The sequence below is a fragment of the Catharus ustulatus genome, chromosome 14, assembly GCF_009819885.2.
Source record: "Catharus ustulatus isolate bCatUst1 chromosome 14, bCatUst1.pri.v2, whole genome shotgun sequence".
NCBI classification, from domain to species: Eukaryota; Metazoa; Chordata; class Aves; order Passeriformes; family Turdidae; genus Catharus; species Catharus ustulatus.
In genome coordinates this window covers 16,914,581-16,941,720 of record NC_046234.1, presented here as the reverse complement: position 1 = coordinate 16,941,720, position 27,140 = coordinate 16,914,581, and the positions used below count along the sequence as shown (strand labels likewise).

The 27,140-nt window shown below is 39.4% G+C and overlaps 1 protein-coding gene across 2 annotated transcripts in view; it reads right to left on the bottom strand.

Annotated features, from left to right (window-relative positions):
* Positions 1-27,140, bottom strand: part of DACH2 (dachshund family transcription factor 2) — a 237,952-nt gene that overhangs the window by 64,727 nt on the left and 146,085 nt on the right. For both annotated transcript variants that reach the window (XM_033072801.1, XM_033072802.1), the window contains exon 3: positions 18,217-18,348. In XM_033072801.1, the coding sequence (XP_032928692.1) occupies positions 18,217-18,348 (132 nt within the window). The remainder of the gene's footprint in view (positions 1-18,216; positions 18,349-27,140) is intronic.

Below are 27,140 nucleotides of genomic sequence, written 5' to 3'. Positions count from 1 at the left end.
AAAAGCAGAGTTGTGATATTTATCTAGGAACCTAACCATGCCTCCCAAACCATCAGCTGCTTCCTTTAAAGTGAACAAAGAGAAGGGAGGTGCTGAAGGGAATGTGTTCTGAGGTTCCCCGTGCTGATGGATGATTGTGGTGCTGCAGCACAGCCCCAGCCAAGCTCCTCAGTGCCAGCTACCCTGGCAGGCGTGGCTGTCCTTCCCTTCCAGCCACCACAAAATCTCCCCATGCCAGCCAGGTGCTCATGTCCAGGGCTCTGAACAGCAGGAAAGCTGTTCTCTCTCTCTCATACCAGACAGAGCCATTCACCCCTGCAAACTGAACCCACAAAAATGTTCCTGAAATACAACCAAGTGTTTTCTGCTGCTTTCTGTGAGCAGTGTGGATGAACTGGTCTGCATCAATTCCAGTATCACCTTCAGTGCCACAGCTGAGCTCCAGGACACCAAACACATCAGTGATTCAACTTCCACAACCACAGAACTCTGTGGAAGTTCATTAAACAGGATGAAACATCAGATTTACAGAAATTTAGACATAAATTCTTGTAACAATTGTCACTAAAATGCACTGGTGCTCACAAGCACCTCTCACCTTGCCTGCACTGTATGAAAAGCCACCTCCTGTTATTTGAAGGTGTGTTTTGGGAGGGTTAACTTGGCATTTCTTGTCTTCCTCTGACATCTCCTACTTCTTGTAGTGGATTAAATATTAAGTTATAAAACTCTGTATTCAGTTTCTTCTATAGAACGTGAAATACATTTACTGCTAACATTTTTAGTAACAACTGTGTGACTTTACTGCTATTTATTTTTCTATACAAAGATAAGAATGATGTACTGGAACACAGCATCTATTCTGGTTTAGGACTATCAACAAAAGAACTGTTTTCTACTGCAGGACCACAGCCTGCCTTCAGAAACACTTTCATTTCACAGAGAGAAAGAAGGTCAAAATTCTGGTCTGTCATGTTTTTATTACTGTTGATGATGCACAAGCCAGAAATAAAACAGCTTAACTTTCAGATCTTGAATACAGTTTGCAGGGCTGCCTGCCAGAAAGGATAAAACATCCATCCTTCTGAACTCCAGTACTGCAGCCACCAGCAAGCAGGGAACCAGGACTTCTACTCCAGTGATGATAATCACCCATACCCTCACTCACCACAATTTACAATTTTCTGTCTTTTTAAAAATTACTTAATATTTCCCCGTATTTAATAACTTACTGAAAGAACCACTGAGAAACAAGGACTGTGTATTTTTACCATGACTCTAACTAGGCAGATAGTTTAGTTTGATTCTGAGAGGCTTTGAGAATATCTTGACATCCAGTGCAGACAGGTAAGTACAAAATCAGGTTATTTGAGCTTCAGCAATTCATTATTTGCTATTTATTTGAAATAATTCTTAAGAATGGTTCAAGTTACAGATGGCAATCTGCTGAGTTAATCTGCAGTGACATAAATGGATCATGTATTTATAATCCTTCCAAGATCTCCTAATACTAAGAGAACTCTACTCAAGTATGGCTTGAAAGAATTAAATAAAATCTGGACACCTGGACAGTCCCCCAAGCCTCCAGCACCAAATTCAGAGGAGATGTTACTACAGAAAGAGAGGCTGCTGAGGGTTGCCCAACACACTTTTAAGCCTAATCTAGTGAGATTTATTGTCCACAAAGGATCAGTGGCTGCAGCCCTTGCTCAGCTCCACCCAGGTGTGTCAGGAGGGGATTCAGGCCAGGTACACACTCACTCTGAAGCTGCTCCATTTCTTACATCTGACCCCTTGCACTAAGCTCGACTGACTTCCCAAAAATGAGAGTGCTGCCAAAACCTGGAGAGCCTGTGAGTAAACCCAATTCAGAGAAAAGGTCAGCAGGGACATCTACTGTGCTTCACTTAATGCCAGCCTAAAGATAACACACAAAACCCCCTGGAACTACATTAACAGCCAACTCTGTACTTCCTTTGTCAACCACCTTTATTTGTGCTCACAGAAATATCTGGAGAGATTCCTACTCCAGCACTTGGGTATCTCACTCATTCATCCCATCTTTGCTTTTCAGAACATTTTTCTCATTCTGCAAGCTTAGCCACTGGGTATTCCCCCATCCCTAGAATAATTCACCTCCAGGAGATTTTAGCATCAGTTTCTCTAAGAAGTAGGACCCCTAGAACCAACCAACAATGTCAAATACACCATTCCTAAAATTGTTATTGTGCAAAGGATACTCTGCATCTTCAAGCTAGAATTTCTTTCTGAGCTATACAAAGCAATAAATAACAACTACCATCAGAACAAACATTATTAAAATGTTGATATTAATACCAGATAAAGTGAAACTATTCCTTAAGAGGAGAAAATGAGACACTTCTTCAACAAAACAGAATAGCACAGTGCCAAACTGAGCTTAACTAAGCTTGAGGTTTTGGACAGGATTCATTTCTGCTTGTGGTGTAAGTATGCACCACCTTGATTATCATTTAAAAAAATATTGACAGCTTGCCTTCTCATACCAATGCCTGGTAACAAATTCCAAATGTTTTGTCACATTTCTTGTGAGCAATGCCATCTGCCAGAGGTGGCATTTCATGGCTGTTTACCCTGACTCCCTCCAAGAATTCATCTGCCACTATCTAATGCTGCCTGAATAAAGGGGATTAAGACTCTGATGCAACAGAGACTATTGATAATTTGGTATAATTGGGAAGAAATGAAGATAAATGAGGTTGAGGATGGAGAGGCAATTAGCTGAGCTGCCTGTACAGCTGTGTTCTCGGCCTGGCTCCCCTGGCCTTTTCTTTGGTGAGGTATGTGCAAATTAAACATAATGACAAATACACTCTTCCCAAAGCTCTTTAGTTTTCAAAGCTTGAAGATCTGTTTTTCACTTCTGAGGTTCTGTGTGAGAAGGAAAAGCACACTCTGCTGAGGTTTTTATTTGTCCAGCACACCTCTGGCTCAGCACCTGTGGCTCCAGCTCAGCATTCCCAGTGTCCAAAGGGCTTTGGCCAAAAGGGGAAGGATTTTATTCCCTCAGTGCCACAGACAGCCCTGGTCATTCCACAGCTCCAGATGTCCCTGCTACCTCTGTGCTGCCATCTCCTCTATCCATGGCACTGGTCAAGTCAAGCAGCAACCCCAAACCAGGATCCCCCTAAAGCCAAGCCCCACAGTTTGCAGCTGAACCTCCATTTTATAAATTATACCAGCTTTTAATAATACTCATTAAAAAAAAAACACCACCTTTGAAACTTCTAAAATACACATTTTACTCCACAAAACGTCTTGGAAGTGGGTAGGGATTTTTAGTCACAATACAAAGACAGCTACCTAGATAGAAGCCTTAGTTCTAAGCTACATTATTCAGGTGAGGCCAAGTAATCAAGCTTGAATATCTTGAAAGATATTTAAATCTCAAGTGAACATGGTCATACTACAAACCTCCAAATTAGAGGGCACAAATCTGCAGTCTGTTTTGCAGTTCTCATTTCAAATATACCGAGATACATCCATACATATACATGTAGAAATGCCCCATATGGGGTTTTACATAAATGTAAAATAACATACATTTGCCACAAGAAATGCCACTACATGTTTCACATAAAACTCTAACAGTTTTTCATAAATGTCAAATAATGCAAGATCCCTTTTAGAAAGAAATCCAATATTTGCAGAGGCAGCTTTGGCTTACAGACATGTTTGCCCAACTACCCAGCACATGTTAATTTTCTGATTTAATGTACAGGTGATTCTATCCAAATTAGGTCTTAAATGAAATACTTCAAAAAACCACAATTTTTTCCTGCATCCATACAGTCTTCACTTATTTAAAAAGAGTATTTTATGGATTACTCAAAAAATACTCCTTAGATAAAGACAAAAGCCCAATTTCAATACACAGAAGAGATTTTAGAAGCCAAATATTACATATCCTAAAAGAGTAACAATTTAGTAGATTTATTTTGTAATGAATTTTCAACATAGCTTCTTTTAATTATACAATACAAAGAGTACAGGATTTTTTGTAAATTCTTAAAGCTAAAATCACCTGAAATTATCTTCTCAAACTCCTACAAAATACAGTGATTTTTTGCAAGTGAAAAACCTCACTCAGCTCTATACTTTGATCTTCCCCACTACCTGGAGGTCAACCAACATTTCAATTTTACTCTATCTAATGTACTTTTTCATTTTGGATTAGATTTCTACAAAAGCCAAAAAAAGAAGTGCTCACTTTATATGAGAGAAACATGCCAGGAGGAAAAAAAATATATATATACTTAAGTTTATTTAAATTGACCTTGTTTTGCCTTAGGGAGGCTGAAAATTTGGCTGAGGTCAAATTGTTCCTTTATGGAAAATAGGAGGGGAAGGGAAGGGAAGGGAAGGGAAGGGAAGGGAAGGGAAGGGAAGGGAAGGGAAGGGAAGGGAAGGGAAGGGAAGGGAAGGGAAGGGAAGGGAAGGGAAGGGAAGGGAAGGGAAGGGAAGGGAAGGGAAGGGAAGGGAAGGGAAGGGGAAGGGGAAGGGGAAGGGGAAGGGGAAGGGGAAGGGGAAGGGGAAGGGGAAGGGGAAATAAATCCATGAAAATTTGACACTGGCATGAACAGGACAAAAAGCTGACAACAAAGTATTCTGTTTTCCATGTTCATCTTGCTTTGTTTTCCCAATTCCACATTAAGACAATGCTCTAACTCCCTCTTCTCCTGTTTCACACCGACCTCCCTCACAGGTGGGTGCTCATTCCATCCACATCCAAATGCTGTCCTCAAATCATAAAAAGTGGCACACTCAGATGACTGGAAGGGATTAGGGGATCCCTAAGCTGTTCCTATGAAAATACTCTTTATTTTTTATAGAATCCCTTCTCACTGCTGTTCAATTGCCCCTGTGATTAACAATGGAGCTAAATACGAGTTCTGCTCTGTCTCTTCTCAATTCTGAAAAGCAGAATCACCCAATTTGAGGCATCAAATCAAACAACATCAATTTGGACTCGATGATCTTGAAGGTCTTTTCAACACTGATGGGTTTTTGATTCCACAAATATCAGAGAAAATATATAACACATAACAGCCTTTTAACTGCTGGAGTTTCTTCTTCATTTCTTTGTCCCCCGCTTTTAAGTGATTACTCATTTTCCCATTTTGTAATGGTACCTGCACCAATATTAAATAATATTTATAAGCTAAACAAAGAACTTTATTACAAAGGTAACTGTAATTTCTCAAATGCAAAGCCAGGACAGAAGAAGAACTAACTGAAGAAGTATTTCTGCAATTTTCAGATGATTAAATTTTGAAGGTGAGATGCTGTATAACTGCACCAAGCATTTATTAAGTTGACTTGAAGAGCTGTAATTTGTGGTGTTTGCCCAGAAGAGCCAGCACACAGCCGTAACTGATGATCAGGGATAATAGCCACAGATTTCAGCACATTTCTGAGCTCCCTGCTATATGCTGAGAACAACAATATCAAAAGGTTCCTCTCTCCAGCACTGCTGGTGTCAAGGTTAATGAGCTAAAACTTGTTAAATTGATATTACCAAACTAATGACTTTTTTATAGGATACTGCATGGATTTTGACACACAGGCTAATGTGGAATATTGCTGGTCTTAATTGAATTAGAAGTTATTGCATGTATACAATTAAGATAACTAAAAATGGGGGAGCTGTGACCACACTATTGTCACACACCTCTTGTGCATCAAATAATACAGAAATACAGAATCCCAGACTGGGTTGGGTTGGAAGGACCTTAAAGCCCATCCCTGCCATGGGCAGGGACACCTTCCACATCCCAGCTTAATCCCAGCCTGTCCAACCTGGCCTTGGACTCTTCCAGGGATGGGGAATTCACAGCTGCTCTGGGCAACTTCAAACTTTTAAATATGAAATGATTTAAATAATATGAACATGATTTTTTTTTTAATTTTACATCAACCATACCAAGCGTTAAGGAACAGGAAAACCAAATGCCTGGAGTTTCCATTCAAAATAGATGAACAAACAACAGGAAAAAAATTAATGAATCATATTAAAAAGCAAGGAGCTTATGAAAAATAAATTACATTTGTAGGTGATTAAATTTTGAAGGTGAGATGTTGCATAACTGCACCAACCATTTATTTCAGTGCCAAAACTGCATCTAATAAATAAAATACTTTTTTAAAAACCAAACTGAAGATACACTGCTATCCTGATGACTTGAATTTTCCATTTGCACAGAGCAGGGCAAGGTTTGGGCTGCAATTATTCAAGGCAGAAAGAAGAGCTGTTAGTTAGGTGGAGAGAAAATCAGTATCAGCTGTGAGCAATAGCACAATGCAAATATTTCTTCTACAGACAGAATCACTGAGTTTAAATTCAGAGAGGCTCATTAGAGATTACCCTCCCAAATATAAGATACCTGCACGTTTCATGCAAATTCTCTTTTGTTTCAGTAGTATTTCTGTATTAAAGTTCAATCTCTCACTGACATAGAAATGCCATTTAACATACAGGATATACCCAGATATGCCTGGTGTTTAAAAAATGAAATTGAAGAACTCACTTGTGCTATTCTAGTTTTTTCCTAAATGACTTTTCCTCCTGGATCAAACAGTTTACAGAGAAAGGGAATAAAGTTCGACTCAGCTTCCAAAAAATATCTACTTTGTCAAAATCCAGAAAAATAGAAGAGGTGCAGCAAATGAGGGAGAATATTTCCCAAGGATGAAATGCCAAAATCCCCCTCACATCAAATTCTTAGAGACAGTCAATCAACAAACAGAACTTGCAAGACACTTCTTCCTACTGCCTTTCCAACTTCCATCTGAAATTTGAGAAAATGAATCACAATTTAATTGATATTATAAGCTTTATAGAAAAAGGGGGGGAAAGCAGCCTCTGATGGCCCATGACATCAATAAATGAATATATAGCCCTTACACAGTATCACTGATCCCAAAGTTTCACTGTCTCCATCCTTTAAACCTAAGAACATTCTTAAAAAGAAGAATCTATTCTAATTTTTATATTGTACAAATGTAGAACAGTCACAACCCCCCCTCACCAATTTTCAATGTTTTAAATATCAATGCCTGTCTGATCTTAAAGTGAAGCTCAACATTTATGTCTTGTCTTGGTGATAAAGTTCATGAATATATAATGAGAGTGGAACAACTCTGCTACTGATTAAATGTCAAAAAAGGTTTTATTGTCAAATATATTGTAAATACAGAAGATATACAACAAAGAGCATTAATTGCAGATGGCTGTGTACAGCTTAAAAAATGCACAGCACCGAGACAGGAAATGCTGATTTTCAGTTTCAACTATCAATTTTAATTTACCTTCAGAATGTGCCTTCAGCCAACGTGTACAGAGAGAATAAACCATAAAAAAGCCAAACTCAACTGAACTAAATGTTCCCATTCAAGGGCAGATGTTAGTCTACATCCTAGGCACACACACAGCAGAATTACCCAAAATTCTGGATTTTTATTAGAATTTGTCTAAACTTTTGTGAAGATTTAAGAGAGGTAGAATGTGAAAATTTGGTGAAGACAGAGGAAAGGCTGGAATAGCCATCCTCATCTCAGAATGGAGAATGACTGCCTGTGTAAATTTAAAAAACAAAATATCTGGAGTCTGCAGTAGACTGCAGGTGAACACAGCTCAGCAGAATCCTCCTGCCAGCACATGCCAGGAGAATGAACTGCACAGGTTTATAGGAGATCAGGTCTGTTCAGTGGAGGAAAGGGACAACAGGCAGGAGCTCACATGTTCACTCATAAAAAGGAATAAATTGTTCTCTGTAGCCACAGTGTGCAGGACAAGATGCAGCAAGGAAAGATTTTTAACAAAACTTAGGGAAAACAGCCATGATTAGAAAGCCTATGAAATTTCTAAAATAAAGCTGGGAAACTGTCAGTCACACATGAGGCTGGCAGAGCTGGAGCAGGGTAAGGAAGCAAGTGTGAAAGTGCTGGTTTGGATGATGCTGAGCACCACAAACTGCAGCAGAGAGAGCAGAGGCAGAGGCAGAGCCCTCCTGAAGTCAGCCCTGTACCTGAGCCAGGTGTGAGCCAGGAACAGCCTGCAGGTACAGCCACCACAGGAACTGTGGAACCCTCCTCTGAACACACCTGGACAATAAACACACACCAGGTAACATAATATTGGCTGGATTTCCAAAATAACGAAGCACTTGAAACCTGTATTAAAAATCCCCGCGTTTTTCCTGTAGATTATGGACAAATTAGTAGCTTCAATTATATGGTGCCAACAGCATTTTCTTCTCCATGACTAAATGGACCAGGTTTTAATACTCTTCAGTGATCTTATTAATTCAAATTAACCTTCTAACAAATTAAGAATAAGAATTTCATTTAAGGAAAAGATGTCGCGGCCATGGAAATTAAAGCCTCTGGTGGATAAAGGTAAATTTACTCTTGGTCTGAGACAACACTGCTGGTCTTTCCTAATTGTAACTATAATGATCTGGTAAACTGCTGCTCTTGTATACAGCCAAGGGTTGGGTTTTTTTAAAAGGAGCTAAAACCATAGACTACCCACCTGTATCTATTTTTAATTTGGTAATGACTGTACTTGCTAAAATTCTACCAAAATGTCACTCACAGCTTTGGATTCCAGCTTTTTTTAAACAGAATATGGAGCAGAAAGCATAACCTATTACGCAAAACTGTCAGATGCTTACTTTAAAATCACAGAAATAAATGCATAATCCTGATTTTCTCATGGATCAAAACTTCATTAAAGGAAAATAAAACTTGATTCTAAGTGCTCAAGAGAGCCAAGGTACTCCATAAAAAGTAGCAGGGCTCTGATCTATGTGTGTCCTGCTTACCACACAGCCCCTGCTCCACAGCTAGGGATGCCTTGTACTCTGTGGGTGCAAGGAGAGGCAGAATTACTGGAGACCAGGGTGACTTCTGTCTCATCAAATTCACAGATCAGCCAGACATTTCAACAGCACCAACTGTTGCAAGGAAAACTGCTATTGAATCTCAGCTGCAGGAATGTCAGCTCAGGGCACACCGCACAAATCTAGTGCTGAATCCTTAACGACAAACCCACGGCATTACAATTTGGGGGGGAATTAATGCTACTCCTTTCAGTGAGAAAATATTCCCAATAATCACACCACAAACATTCCTTGCCTCAAACATAAATTAACTGTATGTTAAGGGACTTTTTTTAAAAATCTGATTAAAATTGTAATTCATGAGACTCCTGCTGTTGGCAGCTGTATCACTATCAGTGACATCCTTTGGGGGACTCTCAGCATGTGGCCCACATCAAAGGTAATATGCCAGTTTTCATCCTAACTTATATGTGCCTTAACAAGAATGTTCCAGACTTTACAATGTAATTAAAATACTGAAGTACTTTCTTTTGTTAAAATATCATTAATGTGAGAATGAAGTGGACTCACTACTGTCAACAAAGGCAACTATCCCTAATACTTGCTTTTACTGGAATTCTTGACAGGATTCCTCAAATCCTTACACCCTGCAATGGGAAATTAAACCAACAGAGTTTGCACATGTTACTTTGTGCAAAACTGATCAGCAGATGAGATTTTTTTGTGGAAACAAGGTGTGGTGACTTTAGTGCTGGCCAAATCACCAGTGCACCCACTAGAATTATTCACTCATTTCCTGCTGGGAGATAAGGTATAAAGAAAAACATTATTAACAGAAACTAAAAGAAAAATAATAACAATCAGAATAGAAATAGAAAGAATAGAATAGAATAGAATAGAATAGAATAGAATAGAATAGAATAGAATAGAATAGAATAGAATAGAAAGAATAGAATAGAATATAATAGAATAGCATAGAAAAGAAACAAGAATAGAATAGAATAGAATAGAATAGAATAGAATAGAATAGAATAGAATAGAATAGAATAGAATAGAATAGAATAGAATAGAATAGAATAGAATAGAATAGAAACCAGCACACAAGAGTACATACAAGGACCTGGGAGAAAAATAAATAAGATGTATCTGACACATGGTTTCCCTGTCCTTGCACTGTGGAAAGCCTGCAAATCCCTGAGCACTCCTGGCACCCCACCCTGCCAGAGCTCTGCTGGTCACCAGTGGATGCTGCCTGCCCCTGGATCTGCTTTTGCTTTTTCCAAGGATGTTTTAACAAAAAATTCAAGCTGCATTGCACAGAGCTGGACGATGCTTTTCCCCTTCCTTGCCTTTCTGAGCCCAGGCAGGCAGGAAGGCAGAGGTCCTGTGACTGCAGGGACAACCCTCTCCACACATCCTTCAGCAGCCACAGCACCCTCCTAAAACATCTGAACTGCAATGGTTTTTCCTTTAAAGTGTGGGCCATCCAATCTGCCTTGGTCTTCACACAATTTTACACAGCAAGTCCTGAATTTGGAGTGTTTGTGCTCAGCATCACTCCCCACAGTGCTGTGCAGCCCCTGTGCCCAGCAGATGAACACGAGACCTTGTATTGATGGGGACACTTCAGAGCCACCTGCTTTCTTTCAGCACATTGCTAGGGGACACAGATCTCAGCTACAAACAACAAAAATGAGAATTATAACCAAGGAAAAAATGTAGCCTTGGCTCTAGAGAGGCCAAAATGATTTATGACATCAAGACCTGGTAAAGAGAGTAATACTCTGAAGGGACTGTGTGAGCTCAGCCCTCACTCCCATCTTCTGTGCCCACTCCTAATTACTTCATTTACAACTGGAAAAGTGTTTTAACAGACAAAATTAATTATTTTGAATAATCCTTCTGAAATATGATATGCATTTTAATTGTATGCACCCTGTCATTAATTAAAGTTCTTTACCTTTTTGGTGCATTCATTCGAAGATTGTCTCAGTGGCAAAGCACCAACTATAACAAGATTGCTTACTAAAATTAAAAATACTTCTGAAGGGTTAATATACTCTTGTGATACACTTAAAGTAATGCTAAAATGTTTTCATTCGAGTTTTTACTAGACATTATTTTTCCACTCTTTAAAATCAATCTCTTTGTTCCAGGAACACATTTCCTGTCAATAAAATGAAAAATGATATAGATTTAGGAGGATAGTGGTCTCAGCGTAGCATCTCTCATATTATTATTCCAGTATCATCTGTTACAAAGTAAGACCAATTCCCACATCTAATTACAAACAGGATTTCAGAGTCATTAAACAAAATACATTTCCATTAGTGCTGCTGTAAGAAGATAGGGGAAAAAATGAAGATTAGTTCATGCTGCACCTCTGTTTTTCAAGCTTTGAAGATTTAGACCTCTGCACTCAGAGACTATAAATTTGTAAAGGATCTGAAAGGTGACAGACATGTGAAAGCTCTCAATTCTCCTCCGTTTAGCCATACCATTTGCATTTTGTCATTAGTTTATCTTTTGCTGCACTTAGTTCTGAGCAAAGATATGGCAAGAATCTGGAGAGGTTGTTTATGATCACGCCGTGTGCACCCAGGGGGATTTGATTTGGCATTAGGCAGGGCTTTTTAGCAGATATGAATCTTGATTTTCTATATTAAATTTGTTCCAGCAGAAGTTTGAAACCATTGTAAAGAATTCTGTCTTTATTTTAAAAAAAAAAAGAGGTACTTTATTCTGAGGAAAAAAAAAGGAACAACAATTCTTTAACTTCAAATAAGATAACAACCAAAATATACTGAGGAAACAGATTGTGTGAGACGTTTAACTGCTGAAATATAAACTTACAAGTATATATATTCTCCATTTGTAAACACTTAGCAGTATCTAATATCTAATTGCCATGAATCCATTTAAAATATACCCTTGGGAATTACCCACTCAAAAAGCACTTACAAAGCCCAGAGCTTCAAGAGTTAACAACAACTTTTCTAAAAAGAAGCCAATATAAGATAAAACCTAAATTTGCTTGATCTCTAAACCAGTTTACATTAGCTCAGGATGTTATATAAACACAGTTAATTTCATCATGGGTGAGATAAGCATCAAAAACCTGAAGGAGAATTCCTCTCACAGAAGAAGATGCCTCAGTTACAGAGAAGAGGATGGAGAATTTAATTTTCAAAACTCTTCTGGAGTTATATTTTCTTCATTATTTTTAAAACTAAATCCAGAGCTACTTCACATTTCTCAGAGATGGGTGTCAGTCAATCCAAATATGTAAATATTAGCTGATGTGTCAACAATTATGTGTGAATCCTTATCCACATTTACCATAAAGTATTTATGTTCAAATTTAAATGAATGCTTTAAAAAACACAGTTAAATTATTCACATGCATTCAATGGGTAACTGCCTAAAAATGTATCTAAAATGGGATCTTTAAATAAGTTTGCAGATAAAAAATTCACTTTTGCACGCCACTGAAACAGAGGTTCACTAAAGCCTCCTAAAATTCCTGGTACTAAACCCTTTTGAGATCTAGCTCAAAAATAAAGCAGCTCATCCAGCTCTTCCTCCAGGATTCTCAGTCCCACCATCCACAGGGAATTCTCTGCTCCTGTCATTCCCCAGTCACCAATGGGAAAGCTTTTTAAAGCCCCCATGCTGGGAGAATGTTTGAGTTCCTTCACTCCACTTTGACTGAAAAAGTTTAATTAAACTTCACTGTCACTTCCACGTGGGTGCAATAAAGTCCCATGAAACCACAACTCCAAAGTGTGGAAGCAGATCCTGAAATCCAAGTGTCAGCAGTCCCTGAATCCCCTTGGGTGTGATGGTGAAACCCCCCTGACCCCACACCAGGGGTAAAACACCCCCTCTGTGCCTCCTCACCTTCCCATCCTCATCCTCACCACCACCAGCACAGGCACTGCTACACAAACAGCACAGAGGTTTCCATTTTTAGCATTAAATGCTTTAACATTTAAATGTTTTGACTCTGCTTGGGCTGGAGTCAAGTCCAATTTTCGGATGAGACAGCACAAAATCCAAAATATGTTAAATTCTCTCTTGTTTCAAGAATGCACGTTGTCCCTCCTGGCCAAAGGACAATTTCAGAAAATTCATAACTATTTCAGAAAATTCCTAACTCTCTGCTCAAGCAACACAAAACCACTTGCCTTAACAACAGGAAAAATGACTTCATGAAATCTACATGGTACTCAAGGATTAAAAAAACCTGTTCTCTGGTCCTGTCATTTTTACATTCTTACAATAAAATAACAGCCTTGGCATCCTGCTTTTTAGAAGAAAAGACCTACCTCTTTTGACTTTTCAAGCACTTGAAAATTTTAAAAGAGAAAAACTAAAAAATGCTGACCGTGTAATAGCTGGGTATTCATGGTGGGTGGAGAACATGAAAGGTTACAATATGGATCTGTGCCTACGCGTTTCTTTTCAACTTGAGCAGCATCCTCCTGCTTCTGCTAACTCGGCAATCATACAGCTGACAGATTTCTGGGTTTTCTAAATAATGCATGGGATTTTCTTTTAACATGTCAGTGCAAAAGTATCAATTCTGCCCCTGTGTCGTTTGTGATGCTGATTTTCCTTGACAGCATTCCATTAAACCAATGAGTTTTTTCCCTCCTGATGGTTCCTTAAATATTCCTCCGAGTGATGTATTTGTGGTTTTTTAAACAGATTGTGAAGGATGTTTGCATTTGTGAGAAAACTGCATGGCAGGTATTGAAGGGAAAGAAGGATAAAAAGATAACACTTTTTTTTTTCTACGAGAGAGCTTTTTCTCTGATCTTCATATGCCAAAAGCTTGGGTGTTTTTCCTTTCTTTTCTGCCTAACTTAGCTCCTTGTCTGGAAATTAAGCAACAAGACTCTACATACAGAATAACATTTTGACTTCCTAAGGAAATACCACTGAAACACTTAGTACTGTTTGATATCTCTCCTGGGAAAGCAAAACACATTTCTTAAATCATGCATGCTGACTCCCAAAGCCAGCAGAAGGAAATACCTGCTTTATTCTTCGCTCTGAGGTTCTGCACACACAGCTCCTGTCACGACTGCTCTGATCCCTCCTGGCCCAGGCACCCTGAAGGATGTCCAGCCTCCATTTCACAATCCATCCTACCTCACATTGTACAGATTAACTGCTGCCATGCCATTAAAAAGAAAAACTGAGTTTTAAACTACGTTCCAAATCCCCCTAAGCAATGACAGGCTGATTTCCAGAGCACACTTCACCTGATTTTAGCACTGCATGATGAAGGAGCTCATCTCTGTCAACACTTCTGTGCAACCAGACAGCTTTTGTTCTATTGATCTCATTTCTACAGAACAACAAATAGATGTGTTGTGTGGCTCCAGCTGCTCACTGCAGCCCTTCCTCACCTCCCAGGTGGAGCAGGAATCCTGGCAACCAGTCCAGGCACCCTCAGGTGCCACCAGCACAGTGTCCTCTCCAAGGACTCACCTGGAGCAGCCAGACAAGGAGGGACAGATCCCAAAAGGCCACTGGGAATTTGAGATTCCAAAGGGATGGGTTCCTCCTGCATCCAGACACTTCTGTCCCAACTATGGTTCTCCAAATTCCAAATTCAACCTTCCTGCCCCAATCCTGGAGAGGGACACTGACCCAGGAACAGCCAGCCCAGGTCAGCTGGACTGTGGGGCCAGGGAGCCTCCAGAGCCAGATTAAAGAGGAGATTTTCAACTGCCAGAGAAGTTTTGATTCAACACTTCATATGATGAGTAGGAAGGTGCAAAAAAATCTCTTTCTCTTCTGCAGAGAGAGTGGAAGGAGGACATCAATGTTCAAATGTGTAACAGCATTCTTCACAGCACTGTGAACTAAAGCATTGCTTCAATTAAAAAATATCTGCAAATTGAACTTTTTGGGGAATTCTTCCCCCTATATTTTCAGTATTTCTTGCAGCATTTGTTTTTAGTAAGTTATTTAGAATATTCCAGTACCAAACTCCACCACTATTGAGGTTATTGTAATAACATCATGAAAAGGAGGTAGAAGGACCTGATGGCAAAAGCACAGCAGCTGGATTAGAAGAGGAAAAGAAGTGGCACATTCATCCCCCACTTCCTTAGACACACTTGTAAGGTTCAATTCCACACCTGCACTTTGGCAGAGAACAATATAATATCTGAGGAATTAGTCACTGATCATGTTAAATTGAGTTAAGAGTTCAGATTTTAAATTGAGAGGACAAATTCTGGCTTCAGACAGAGAATCCTTAAAAGTTTCCATCATCATAATGATGCACAGAGGAAGAAACTGCAGAAGTGACAGGCAAACCCAAAATTATTTCATACTTCACCAGATACAGATGGGGATTGAGATGAATATGCCAAGACATCCTCAACACTTTTTTTTATTCTACTAATGGCCTGTATATAATGACATACTTGCAAAAAAATCTGGCAATAAAGCTTCAGGACTTAATACTGCTCAATTACATTTTTAATTTGAAATAAACAAAAGCAAAAAGAGAGTGTTCCACTCATCTATCAGACTGTGGGATGAGTAGGAAAGCACATACCCAAAACTGAAATATTTAGTGGCATTGTAGGAAGCCAGTGTGTAGCACTGAGGTAAAAACCCAACTTAATTGTTTTAAGTAAAACTGCAACCCTTTGAGTCTTTGTTACTGTAAAAAGAAAAAAAAAATCAAAGGAAGCAAAAGGTCCTCGGCTCTGTACAGCCATATTTCTGATTTGACAGCTACAATTATAATCATTCAGACATCTATTTCCCACAAACTCTCCACAGCCATAACCTTTAGTGATTAATTATAAAGTTCCAGGAGCAATAGTACACAGACTAATTTCCTAAAACAATAAAACACAGAATTTCTCATTTGGAGCTAAATGAAACACGAACAGGTTGTTATTCATGCTGAAATCTAGATGCACAGTCATGTTGCAGCCATTACAGAAGCTATTAAACACAACCTCAAATCAAAGAAACTGTAGGTCTCTCTCCTAAAATAAAATGTTTTCCTCACTTATGAGGCTTCTGACTCCTTTGCTCTGTTCCTTTCCACCTCTTCTTAGTAAAAAAAAAATTCAAAATTCAATTTTCTTCCTCATTTCACATCCCCATTTTATTTTTAATAGTCATTTAAACTGTAAGTCTAGAGCAAAGCAAACAGTTGGTGAAGGTTTCATGCACACAGAATTATCCTGGTGTTCCCTTCACAGCAGATCAAAGTTACAACGTGTGTATTAACTTCTAAACAAAATTCCCACTCTCTTCATGCCACACCAAGCAGTTTTCTGGAGTGAGTGTTTGATAATTCTTCAGTTATTTATTTGGTGAAATGTGCAGCCACCTTTAAACTCCTTTCATGGAGGTTTTCCATTTTGACACATCCTGCTCAATGTAAATCTTTGTAATGTGACCCAGCAATAAAGGAGGAACCCCCATGTCACAAAAATTATCTCAATGCTCACGTTGCACATACTGGAAAGAGGGGAAATTGTGATTTTTAAGAGGATTAGTATTAGTTCTTTCTGGTAAGGACTCATTGCTCTGCAAGCAACACTGGCACTGGAGCCAGAAAATTTGCTGTTGGCAATTTTACTGCACCAGGCAATGAGAAGGGGAAAGAACTGAGAAAAGACCTGTATGGAACTGCCACCATGCTCTTATTCCTGGGCCCCACTGTGACTTCAGCTAGTCAGCGGGAATTCTTCCAAATATTTAAATTGCTGCTGAGTTGGTTGTAGAACTCATTGAATTGCTAAACCACAGAGAACTCCCCTGTAAAATGCACTGTCCAAAGGCTGGTGTGACACCCCCAAAAAGCTTCCTGTTCCATGAGGTACCTAAAATAATCACACTAATTTAGATTCTCCCCACATGAGGTACACGAATTTTGCCCTACCAGGTAACACACAAAACCATGAGCATTAAAATTAAACTTCTGTAGAGCAGCTTTTAAAAGCCCCATAACCAACACTACATCTCTTCTGTAGTAATTCTATCTTCAGTCCTTCCTCTCAGCATTCAGTGAACTGTCAGAATTCATTCTGAACTATATACAAACTATTTTAGTTACAACCACTAAACAGGCTTTTTCAGTGCTTTTTTTTTATTTTTTTCTGAATTCAGTGTGCACTGATTGATTAGGGTCTGAGAGGTGCATAAGAAATACACATCCTACAGAACAGGAAGCTGGGGAAAGGTTTAATGCATGAGTTAGAAGCCAGATTTCTTCAAATACAGATGAGTACACAAAATTAGCAAAAGGCAATACCACTTTTGGAAAGACTGCTTTGTGCATAATTTGCCATGAATTCAAAGTTATTCCTTTAGAAAATGAGTCTAAGACCTCCCAGCTGCTGCTTTATTGGTCTAATAAATTCCCATTTTGATGGGAGGATGCATGTGCAGCTCACAGCAGCCAGGCTCTGCCTTTGGAGCTGCAGGAATGCCAAAATGAGACAGGGATGCCACGGGGATCACACTGTGCCTCTCCTCTTGAATTGGCAATGGAAACAAACTAAATATGTTGTTCCCCAAGTGGCAAAGTCTAGTCTAGGATGCAGCAAAAAGTGAGGCCAAGGGAAATTGCCTTTATTGTAACAGGCATCAGACAAAATGGATCTGTCTCCTTGCAGGCTCTCCACACTGTCCAAGTAAAAATCTCACCTGGAAGGACAGTAGAATAAACAAAGATTCCCCCTCCAAAGGATCCATTCTGACTCCATTTTGAACCCTGTTCCTGGGGGAGCTTAGCTCAAATTTGTATTAATGTTTATATAGCACAAGAATGTTCTGTGCCATGACTCCAGGCACAGCCAAGGATCACCACAACCCCCCTGCACAGCTGTGCTTTGCAAATATCCATCCAAGGAAAGAACAAAATGCAGAAAAGCCATGAACTTGGTGATGGAGCATTCCCTGCCTTACCTTTCTCCAGTGACCTCTGGAGCTCAGCAGTTCCAGCCTGACCTTTTGGAAACTTTCCATCATTTACTGGAAAACTCTATTGCCAATGGAGAAATCTTCTGTTATTCCAGATGTGTTTAGGGACACTTTGGAAGGTCTGCACAGACTTAGAGACTCTTACAGACTTTGAAAGGTCTGTGTCCTATGAAGAAGATCCTTCACCAGTATTTTTCAATTAGTGAAAGGAAGCTGTTAGGGGAAACTGGAGGAATATGAAGGAATGAGGGCACTAATTCTGGTTTAGCACTGGTAGAGCAAAGCTTCCAAAATACAAGAGCCCAAGAATTGGAGACCCAGGTGCTGAGAGCCCCAGGGCAGCTCAGGGCACAGCATCCCTTACCTGCATTGGAATTGAGCTCTTCATTTTCTGACTCTGTTCCATTTTGACTCCCACTTCCATGAAGGCTGTTCATGGCCATAAGTTTCATTTTCTGGAGCTTCATAGCCTCTGCCATGGCAGCTGCTGTCAGACCTGGGAAAATATAAATAAATAATATGCACTGTCATATTGTACAGTGTGGCACTGCAAGTTTGATCAGAACATTCCTTTTCAGTAACAAAAATCACATCAATTCAATTCCCATTCTTACTCCAGTTAAGTAATGCTATCCCTGAACACCACCTTTGTTTTAAAGTCAAGTTACTTCAATACACCATTCTAAGAATTTTAAAAAAATAATAAATCTTTCATGTTTATTTTTTTCTTTTTAACATGTATAGCATAAAGAAATATTTATTTAATGCCACCCCTTTTGATTATACTTTTAAATATAATTTCCCGTCACTTTGATCACCTTGTCACTTTGATCACTTTCTGCTTGACTTATTTAGCTGCAACAAAATTTCCACACACAGAGTAAGATCCAGTATTCCTTAATTTCAACAGTTCAAAGCCAATTAACATGTAATAGTACAGCATTCATTGCTCTATTATACATCCAAATATTGCTTTGTCCTTTTGGGAATCTGTTGGTTTGGATTAATATTATTGTAACATGAAAACATTACATTGGAAATGTGTAGAAAAACACCCACTTTTAGGAGAGCAGAAATTCACAGAATTAAGGGGGAATTGGTAGAAGGATTTCAAATTACTAAAACCCGATTAATTTCCAGTAGTAGAAGAGGAGTAACATCAGGTTACAGGTTACCATAATTATCATGGGGGTTTTTATTATTATTTAAATTCACAATATCTTTTTTTCATAAGCACAAAGTTTAAGTTTTATCATTTTGGCTTGGTCACTAAATAAATCAGATTTTCTTCCACACAGCATCAAGTTACTTTTATTCTGGGCAAATGTGACTGAAAATAATCTGAAATTCTTGCAGGGAAATCCAAGAAATATGGGTACAAAACCAAAAATAAAGGTACAATTGTTTATTTGCTCAGTTCTGGATTAAATGGATTTATTCTCCCCCTCAGTAGGAATTGCTTTTATTATTTGCTACCTAGTTCCACAAAATCACTGCATTGCATTTATTAAAACCCAGGATTTTTCTGGTGGTGGTGCCTGTTCTAGCAACCCACTAAGGCATCATACATCAAACCAGAATTAAATAATCTGCTTCAGGAAAGTATTGCTTACTGAGAGATTTCAATACTGATTAAAGGGAACTAATAATTTTCACACCCTATCCATAAATTACAAGACTCTTCTCAAAGCTGCTACGAATTTGCCATTCAGATTAGCTCTGCTGCTCCTCTAAAGAGTTTCACAAAATTCTCATTATTTCAGGAAGACTTAAGAAAGGAAGCAATCCAGGACACCTTCTATCACACATGGATACAGCAATTTGGTCAAGTTCAGCGAAGATGTTCTGATCATCATCAATAATTTTGTTTAATGCACCCCTCACTTCATTCAAAAGACCACTACACTGTAATTTTTTTTTCAACACCCTTTAAAGTTCTTTTACAAATGCTAGAGGTTTCTTATCAAGCAGATATAAAATCCTGATGTTTAAACTCCTGTTTTTATCTCACTCACTCTCACTTAATCCATCACAGAATACATCTTCAATGATAAAACTCTCCACACACTTTCTGGAGAAGATGAAATAGTCTGAAAACTTTTTCACCTTTTTTTTTTTTTTTTTTTCTCTTAGAGAAAGGAACTGGGATTGGTCTTTGAGTGAATTTTGAATTATTTACAGGAAGTAAAAAACCTAAGCATCATAGTTCTGAGGAACTGACTTGTTTTCAAGATTTCCAGGCAACTTTTTACTCTTTATTTTTAATCCACTTACAAAGAATTCACATATATTTTAATGGTTACAAAAATATTGTGTGGAGTTTTTTTCCTTCTAACATTTTATCATTTGTATGTACCCAGGGATGCACAGATAAAGCAATATTCCAGTGTTTTCATCAGGGTCAGTATTCATACAGGTCCTAGATATAGACTGGAAGTCATGAAATTTAATTAAATATGCAAAATAGTGAAGAAACTATTTGTAAGGAGCTAAATAGGAAATTTAGATCTTTAGCAAAATGTTCAAAGACAAGAGGAAAAAAAATATCCAGGGTGCTGTATTAAAAAAAAAAATTCCCCAAAACCTTCTAGTGAGCATGTGAACCAGAAGTGTAGGGAAGGCAGAAAGGCAGCACAGCACAAACAGAAAATAAAAAACCCAGTCCCCAAATCACCACGATGCCGCCTGCAGAAATTAAAGGTAATTATTGTCAGGGTTTGTGAGCTCCCTAACCAGACACAGCTGCCACAAGGACACCAGCCAAGAAACAGTGATGGATCAGAAAACTGTGCTGTGCCATCTGCCACACCAAAGTCACTGAGTGCAGCAGCAGAAGTTTCAGGAGTGAATCACAGCCCTAGTGCAGAAAGCACCAAGGTCCTGCACAGCCAGGAATGAGCCTGAGACAGAGCTGAGCTTATCCCCAAACTCAGCCTGCAAAGTCTTTATTCTCTCACTCACTCACTCCCCAGTCTATGTCATTACTTCAACTAAAAATCACAGAATCTGTCTGAGGCACTTTAAAAATTATGCACTAATTCTTCAGCATCTCTGAGACAGAACAAAACTGAGGCTAAAGCAAATGGGTTGAGCAGTAAGGGGGTGCAGTGATTGAAATGCTGGCAGAAACAGGCAGCATTGGCACAATCTTCCATTAGGTACTGCCATGTTTAACGTTACTGGAGCTAATATTTAATTTGACTATTAATAAAACTCCTTTCTATAACTGACTCAGCTTGGGCTAGCTGTGGAGAAGAGGGCTATTCTTCACCTGACTTATCTAAGGATCTACAAAGAACTGAAGAATCATTTCCATCCTCTTGGATGAATCATTATCAGCAGTAGAATCTCACTTAGAGCACCTCACTTTGAAAAATGTCCTGGGAACTGCTATAACATATACATCTATCCCTCTACTTCCCCCTTAAATAAAAAAAAAAAAAAAGATCACTAGGAAAACCCACGTGCTGGATTACATACTTCAAAGCTTCTGTTTTTTTCCTGTCCATTTACACTTTGAATTTTCCTTTCTTCATTTACCTTCTGCCAGCTGTGATCAGTCAGGGAACACCCAGGAAATAAAGTGTGGATGTTTGTTGTCAAACAGGGACATCCTTCCCAACAGACAGGAGCAGTCTGGGCATGGCCAGGATGGATTTTTGGCAAGGCTGCTCCAGTATCCCCAGTCCCTGGGCTGGCAAGGAGCAGCTCCTGCTGGGATGTCTGGGAGAGACAGAATCCAGGAGTTCTGCACAGGGACCCCATCCCAGCTCAGAATTCTTGGTGTGCAGGGCAGAACCAGCTGTGCCCAGGGTTCTGTGAGCCCAGGTAAAGCAGGACACTGCTCCCTCCCTCCTTCCCCCTGCAGAGCACAGGGATGTCACCCAAAATAACCAAAATAACCAAAATAACCCTTCAGAGACACACAAACCACACACTCCTGACAGGCTGCACTGAAGGAAAATTGTGCATTCTGGGCACACAGATGGAGCCTAAGGACCAAACTGTTTTCAAATGGAGAGTCTGGATCCAAACCAGGGCTCAGCAGGGCATTGAGTGCCTGGGACAGCCCAGTGCTGGGGGTGCTGGAGATGGAGCAGAGCCCCTGGGAGCCTTGGCTGCTCTGAGCACATCCCCTGCTCCTCCAGGCACAGCACCTGAGCTACCTCAGAGCCTGTGAGCACAGAGAGGCTCCTCCATCCTCATCTGCACCCTGTAGTGTCAGTGGTTAATTGTGTGCTCACATGTCCCCATCACAGAGCTGACACAAAAACTCCTGCAGGTTATTCCTCGGTGAAGTCTCAGGAATTGTTTCAGAAGCAGCATTTTCTCTGCATGGCCCAAAGATCACAGCCCCAGATGTTTGCTGTCCCCATCACAGGGCACCAGGGGACAAGGGGACAGTGTCCCCTTCTCCAGTAACATCACAGGTTATTCCTTAGCAAATACTTCTGGTGTTTGGATAAAAACCCAAAACTCAGCTACATTCTGCTGGTGTCTTGGGTGCAAGTGACTCCTGCACATTTAACCAATGTCCAGCCACTGAAAATTGGATTTTGATGGTGAATACAAGGGCTCTCAGCTTTTCAGGTGACCCTGAGTGTCTGCTAATCTCATACTCCAGCTATAGCTATTTTTTTTCCAGTTTCCTGATTAGTCAGACTGTGCCTCTCCTTCATATTAGTTTGAAAGCTTTTCTGTCAAAACTGTGAACAAGTAAATTAACTAAAGGAGAACTATGAGTAATCAAATCCTGAGGTTTGCAATTAATTAAATGAAATGGTGAGTCAGTGAACTGAAAAATGGTTTTATATTAAAACAAAACATTTAATTAAATTAACAGTCAACACATTGCAATTAATAATATTCAAAAGGAAAAATGAAACCCAGTTTAGCTGTGCCATATTATTTCAGTGAAACAGTCAAGCATTGTGCATTGGCTTGTTTATTATTTGCATTCAAAGCTGCTATGGGTCAAGCATGCTGTGCTAAAACAGCAATGATGAAATATCTGCTACTAGGAAATGGCAGTATGAGAGACCATATTGCCAACAGTGAAAACAATCCTGGAACCTCCAACAAATTAGGCTTTCCAAGACTGAAAAGGAATGCTCACTTTAATTAAAATTAATAAGTACATATAATATACTTTATGTTTTCAGAATGCCTGCAAAATTTTACTAATTAATTAATTTTAAAAATCACACGAGGAAGTGAAGGCTTCTCTGTAGCTGAAATGAATCATCTTTGCTTAGTGATAAACAGGGAGGCAAAACTCAGCACTACACAAAGGACAGGGAGACTGAACTCTTGGATAAGAGCAGTAAAATGCCCAAAGTCTTTATGCAGTTTGGAGATGAGTCCAAATTCATAATTGTTATTACTGCAGGTGATGGACCAAAGGATGGAACTCAGGGAGTAACTGGTGAGTAACTGGTGAGTAACTGGTGAGTAACTGGAGCCAAGGATGGAGCTCAGGGAGTGCTGGGAGAGCCCTGGGAGGGCACAGGGAGCCCAGGAGCTGTGAGATGGATGTCCTGAAATCCAGACCATCCATCTGGCACTGCCCAGCTGAAATGCAGCCACCAACCAAGAAATGCATCACAACACTGGAGCTTCTTTCACCTGTCCTTACACCTGCAGCCTGTTGTTCTGCTATTACAACCATGTTTCAAAAACATGTTCTTTCCTCTGTTGCAACAGGAAAACACCCCAATGACAGCAAGAACTGGTTCTTCAAGGGGAACATTTGAAATTCTGTATTTATCAGGCTGTATGATCAAGGCAAAAGAGAAAATGAAGACTCCTCAATTTATGTTAACAGGGCTTGGAGCAACCTGGTCTAGTGGAAGGTGTCCCTGCCATGGTGGGGAGTACAATGAGATGATCTTTAAGGTCTTTTCCAACCCAAACCAATCTGGGATTCTTGGATTCCTCAACCACACTCAGTTAATGAAAGCTGAGAAACTACTGAAGATGATCCTCACCAAAACATTTCAGACAATACTTAAAAAATTTTGAGTGGCCTAACATTTTTAAATACCACCACTTCAAAATGTCAAGAACATTATACTATGGTAAAAGAATCCTACTGAGGGGGAAAAAAGCAAACAAATATTACTCATATTTGTCAGGAATTGTGAGAAATTAATCAATCTTTCACACAGAAGCTGCAGTCATCTTGAAAATGTCACAGTTTTTTCTTGAGGGACTTGATTCCCTGCTTTTGTGCAGTCCCTAAATATTCCCCAGGTAAGTTCCCCCTTCTGCAGTGCTGGATGGGGACAGACACACAGACAGCTCCTTCATCCCACACAGGTCAAAGGCTGCTCCATCCTCACCCAGGCAGTGATGCTGGGGAAAACACTGATAAGGTCATTTAAACACTTTGCCCAACGCTCAAGGGATCAGCACTAGCGTTGCACAAATGTTTCTGAGTTTCTGACAGCTTGATTTTGCAATCCTGGTAATTTCTGTTTAACATGGTGTGCTTGCTCACCTCACTTCAAAATACAATTTCATGCAAAAGTTCACATGAGCATAAACAAGATTAAAACCCCCAAACATTAAAACATCCCTGCCACTCTGTGGAACAATTCACAGAAGCAACAGGTTGTCACTCTCTAATTTCACACATATTTAGACAGTAGCAAGAGCCCAAATTCTTACAAATCTGGGGGTGTGCTTTAAACATGGGGAGAGCTCCAGATGCTTTTATCCCATGTCTGTCTCTATTATTTAATCTTCTCAACCCACTCATAACCTCTTATCCTCCCTGACATCCATCTGAAAGATTGGAAACATCTGTAATGTGAACATTTTCCATCAAGTACCTGGGATATTTCATATCCTCCATCCACATGAGGTGATGATGATCCAAGAGATGTCAGATTTCCCATCTAGACCCAAGGGGCTCAATCAGAAGAACAGAGCAATTTTAATCCCAAATTTGTGCCTAGATGAGCACTCCTGCTCAAGCTGAGGCACAGCAAACCCAGCTGTGTATTTTACAGTTGGCTTCCTATCCAAAAAGGCACCTGCATCTCATGTGAAACTAAACTGCAGCTTCCCCTGTTGGAGGAAAACTGGAAAAACACAACTTCCAAAAGCACTGAGAGGGTTACACTGCTTTTTTTTTTCCATAGTTCTTACAGTGGGTCTCATGAGAATTGATTAATTTTGTGACATTTTCTGCTCTTTTTTACAATCTATGTCATGAGAATGATTTGTCAAGGCTGTAATGCGTAATACTTTTAGTGTTCTGAACTACTGTGACCTTTACCTTCTTCTGTGTATTTGATTGACTGACCATCCCACTTTGGATGTGCAGCTTTCAGAAGATGGAAGCACATGCCAGACACAGCAGCCATTGAATTATCACTGAAAGAATCACAACCCCTTCATAACTTTTACATTCTTCAGTGCTGATCTGATGCAATTTTAGTCATGCCACTGAAACTTTTTGACACAAAATGAAAACTTATAATATTTAAGCAATGTTTTCAAACATCAAGAGAGTGACAAATTTATGTATAAAGACTATGATTTCACTAAGTTAAATTAATGCTCATAATCACCCAAACTCTCAAACTATCTGCTTATGATTTCATAATGCTGTCATAGACTAAAGATTGTAATTCTATGAGGTAAGGACTCAAAAAATTAAAAATGAAACCAGAAATGTGTTAAATCACCTCCCCGAGAGTAACACAAAATAAATTCCATTTACAGGAAAAAAATATTAACTCCAAAGTGCTAAACTTTCAGAAGTCACAGGAAAGAAGTGGTGGTCACCATCAGCTTTTGCTTCTGACTGGAGGACTTTGTTATCCATTTTAGAATATTCTTGGGTTCCTGGGAACTGAAATTATGTTATCAATCTACAAAACCTCACAGTCCTCCTACTGACCATGCACTTTCTGTTCTTCTCTATAATCACAGAAGTCTGCCATGGTGCACGTGCTGCCATCTGAAATCAGAATTTGCTGCTGGTTTCTTTTTTCCCCATATTTATTCCTTTCCCATTACATCAGTTTCTGTGGGCTTCAAGCACCTGTCCATAAGCAGTGATGACAGAAGGGAAATGGCAGAAGTTTTTGGAAGTCCTTTCAGCTAAGTACCAAAAAGTCTGAAAGCTTATCTGGAGCTGGCACAAATCCCTTGAGTTTGTACAATTAATTGGGCTGGAAGGTCTTCTGAGAATAAGGATATCTTTGTGAGTGATTTCAAGCCACTTCCTACTTGTGACAGGAAAATACCACACAAATATTTGTTTTGTATCAGATGACACAGAGCAGCTACATCCCAGCTGTCTCAATGCACACTTTTTAAATAGTGCATTTCAAGGATTTTAAGTGAATTGTGAGTTCCATAAATTCACAATGCTACAATTTCTCATAAAAAAACCTCAACACACTGCCAGGATCAGCGCTGCTGGTAGAGACTGGATTGTTAAAGTATGGTTTGTGAATTTGTGAAGCCACTTTCAGTTCTCTGTCAGAACACAAATGGAATGCTCTGATCACACACAGCTCTTGGTCACTTAGGCTGAGGAATCTGTGGCCAGTTTTATGAACAAAATATAATATATAATATTATAATATAATGTGTATTTGAAGCACAATAATCTAAGCAAAGAAAAGAGAGAGTCCAGACACTCCTCTCCAAATGGCATTTAATTAATACAACCTCAAAAGATTCAAGTTTGAAAGCAGCATCACTTAGGAACAAAAATTCCTGGAATGTTCTTCTGAGATCTATAACCACTTTGCAATTCTGGCTGTTGAATTAAAGCAAAATATTTGTGTTTTAAGATCATTTGAAAACCCACAACTTACTCACAGTGAAAAATATTTGGGGATGGCATTAGGGGATCTCCAGCTTCAAGCAGAACCTATCACATTTACAGTTATTATTACAAAATATGTAGAAAGTAGTGCACAAATGTAATTTTCCTGGAATAGCCAATTCCCAAATGAATACTCCATTAATTGCTCAATGTAAAATGAAATAACATTTGGGGGAGCAGGGAGCTCTACCTCTTCAAATGAGGATTCCACCTACTGCCACATTATGATCTCTTTATACACTTTTGGCTTAACAAAACCTGTTGGGCTTCTGGTTTCCCATTTCAGGGAATGGAAAAAACCACTTTCCTCCAAAGTGACAGCCTGACCTTCACACAGTGCCCAGGAATGCTTTTGCCACCAAATCCCTTGCACCAGTGCTGGCTGAGCAAGGAGGATGCTGTGGTACCCTGGCACTCAGGCTGTGAACCACATGGAAAGA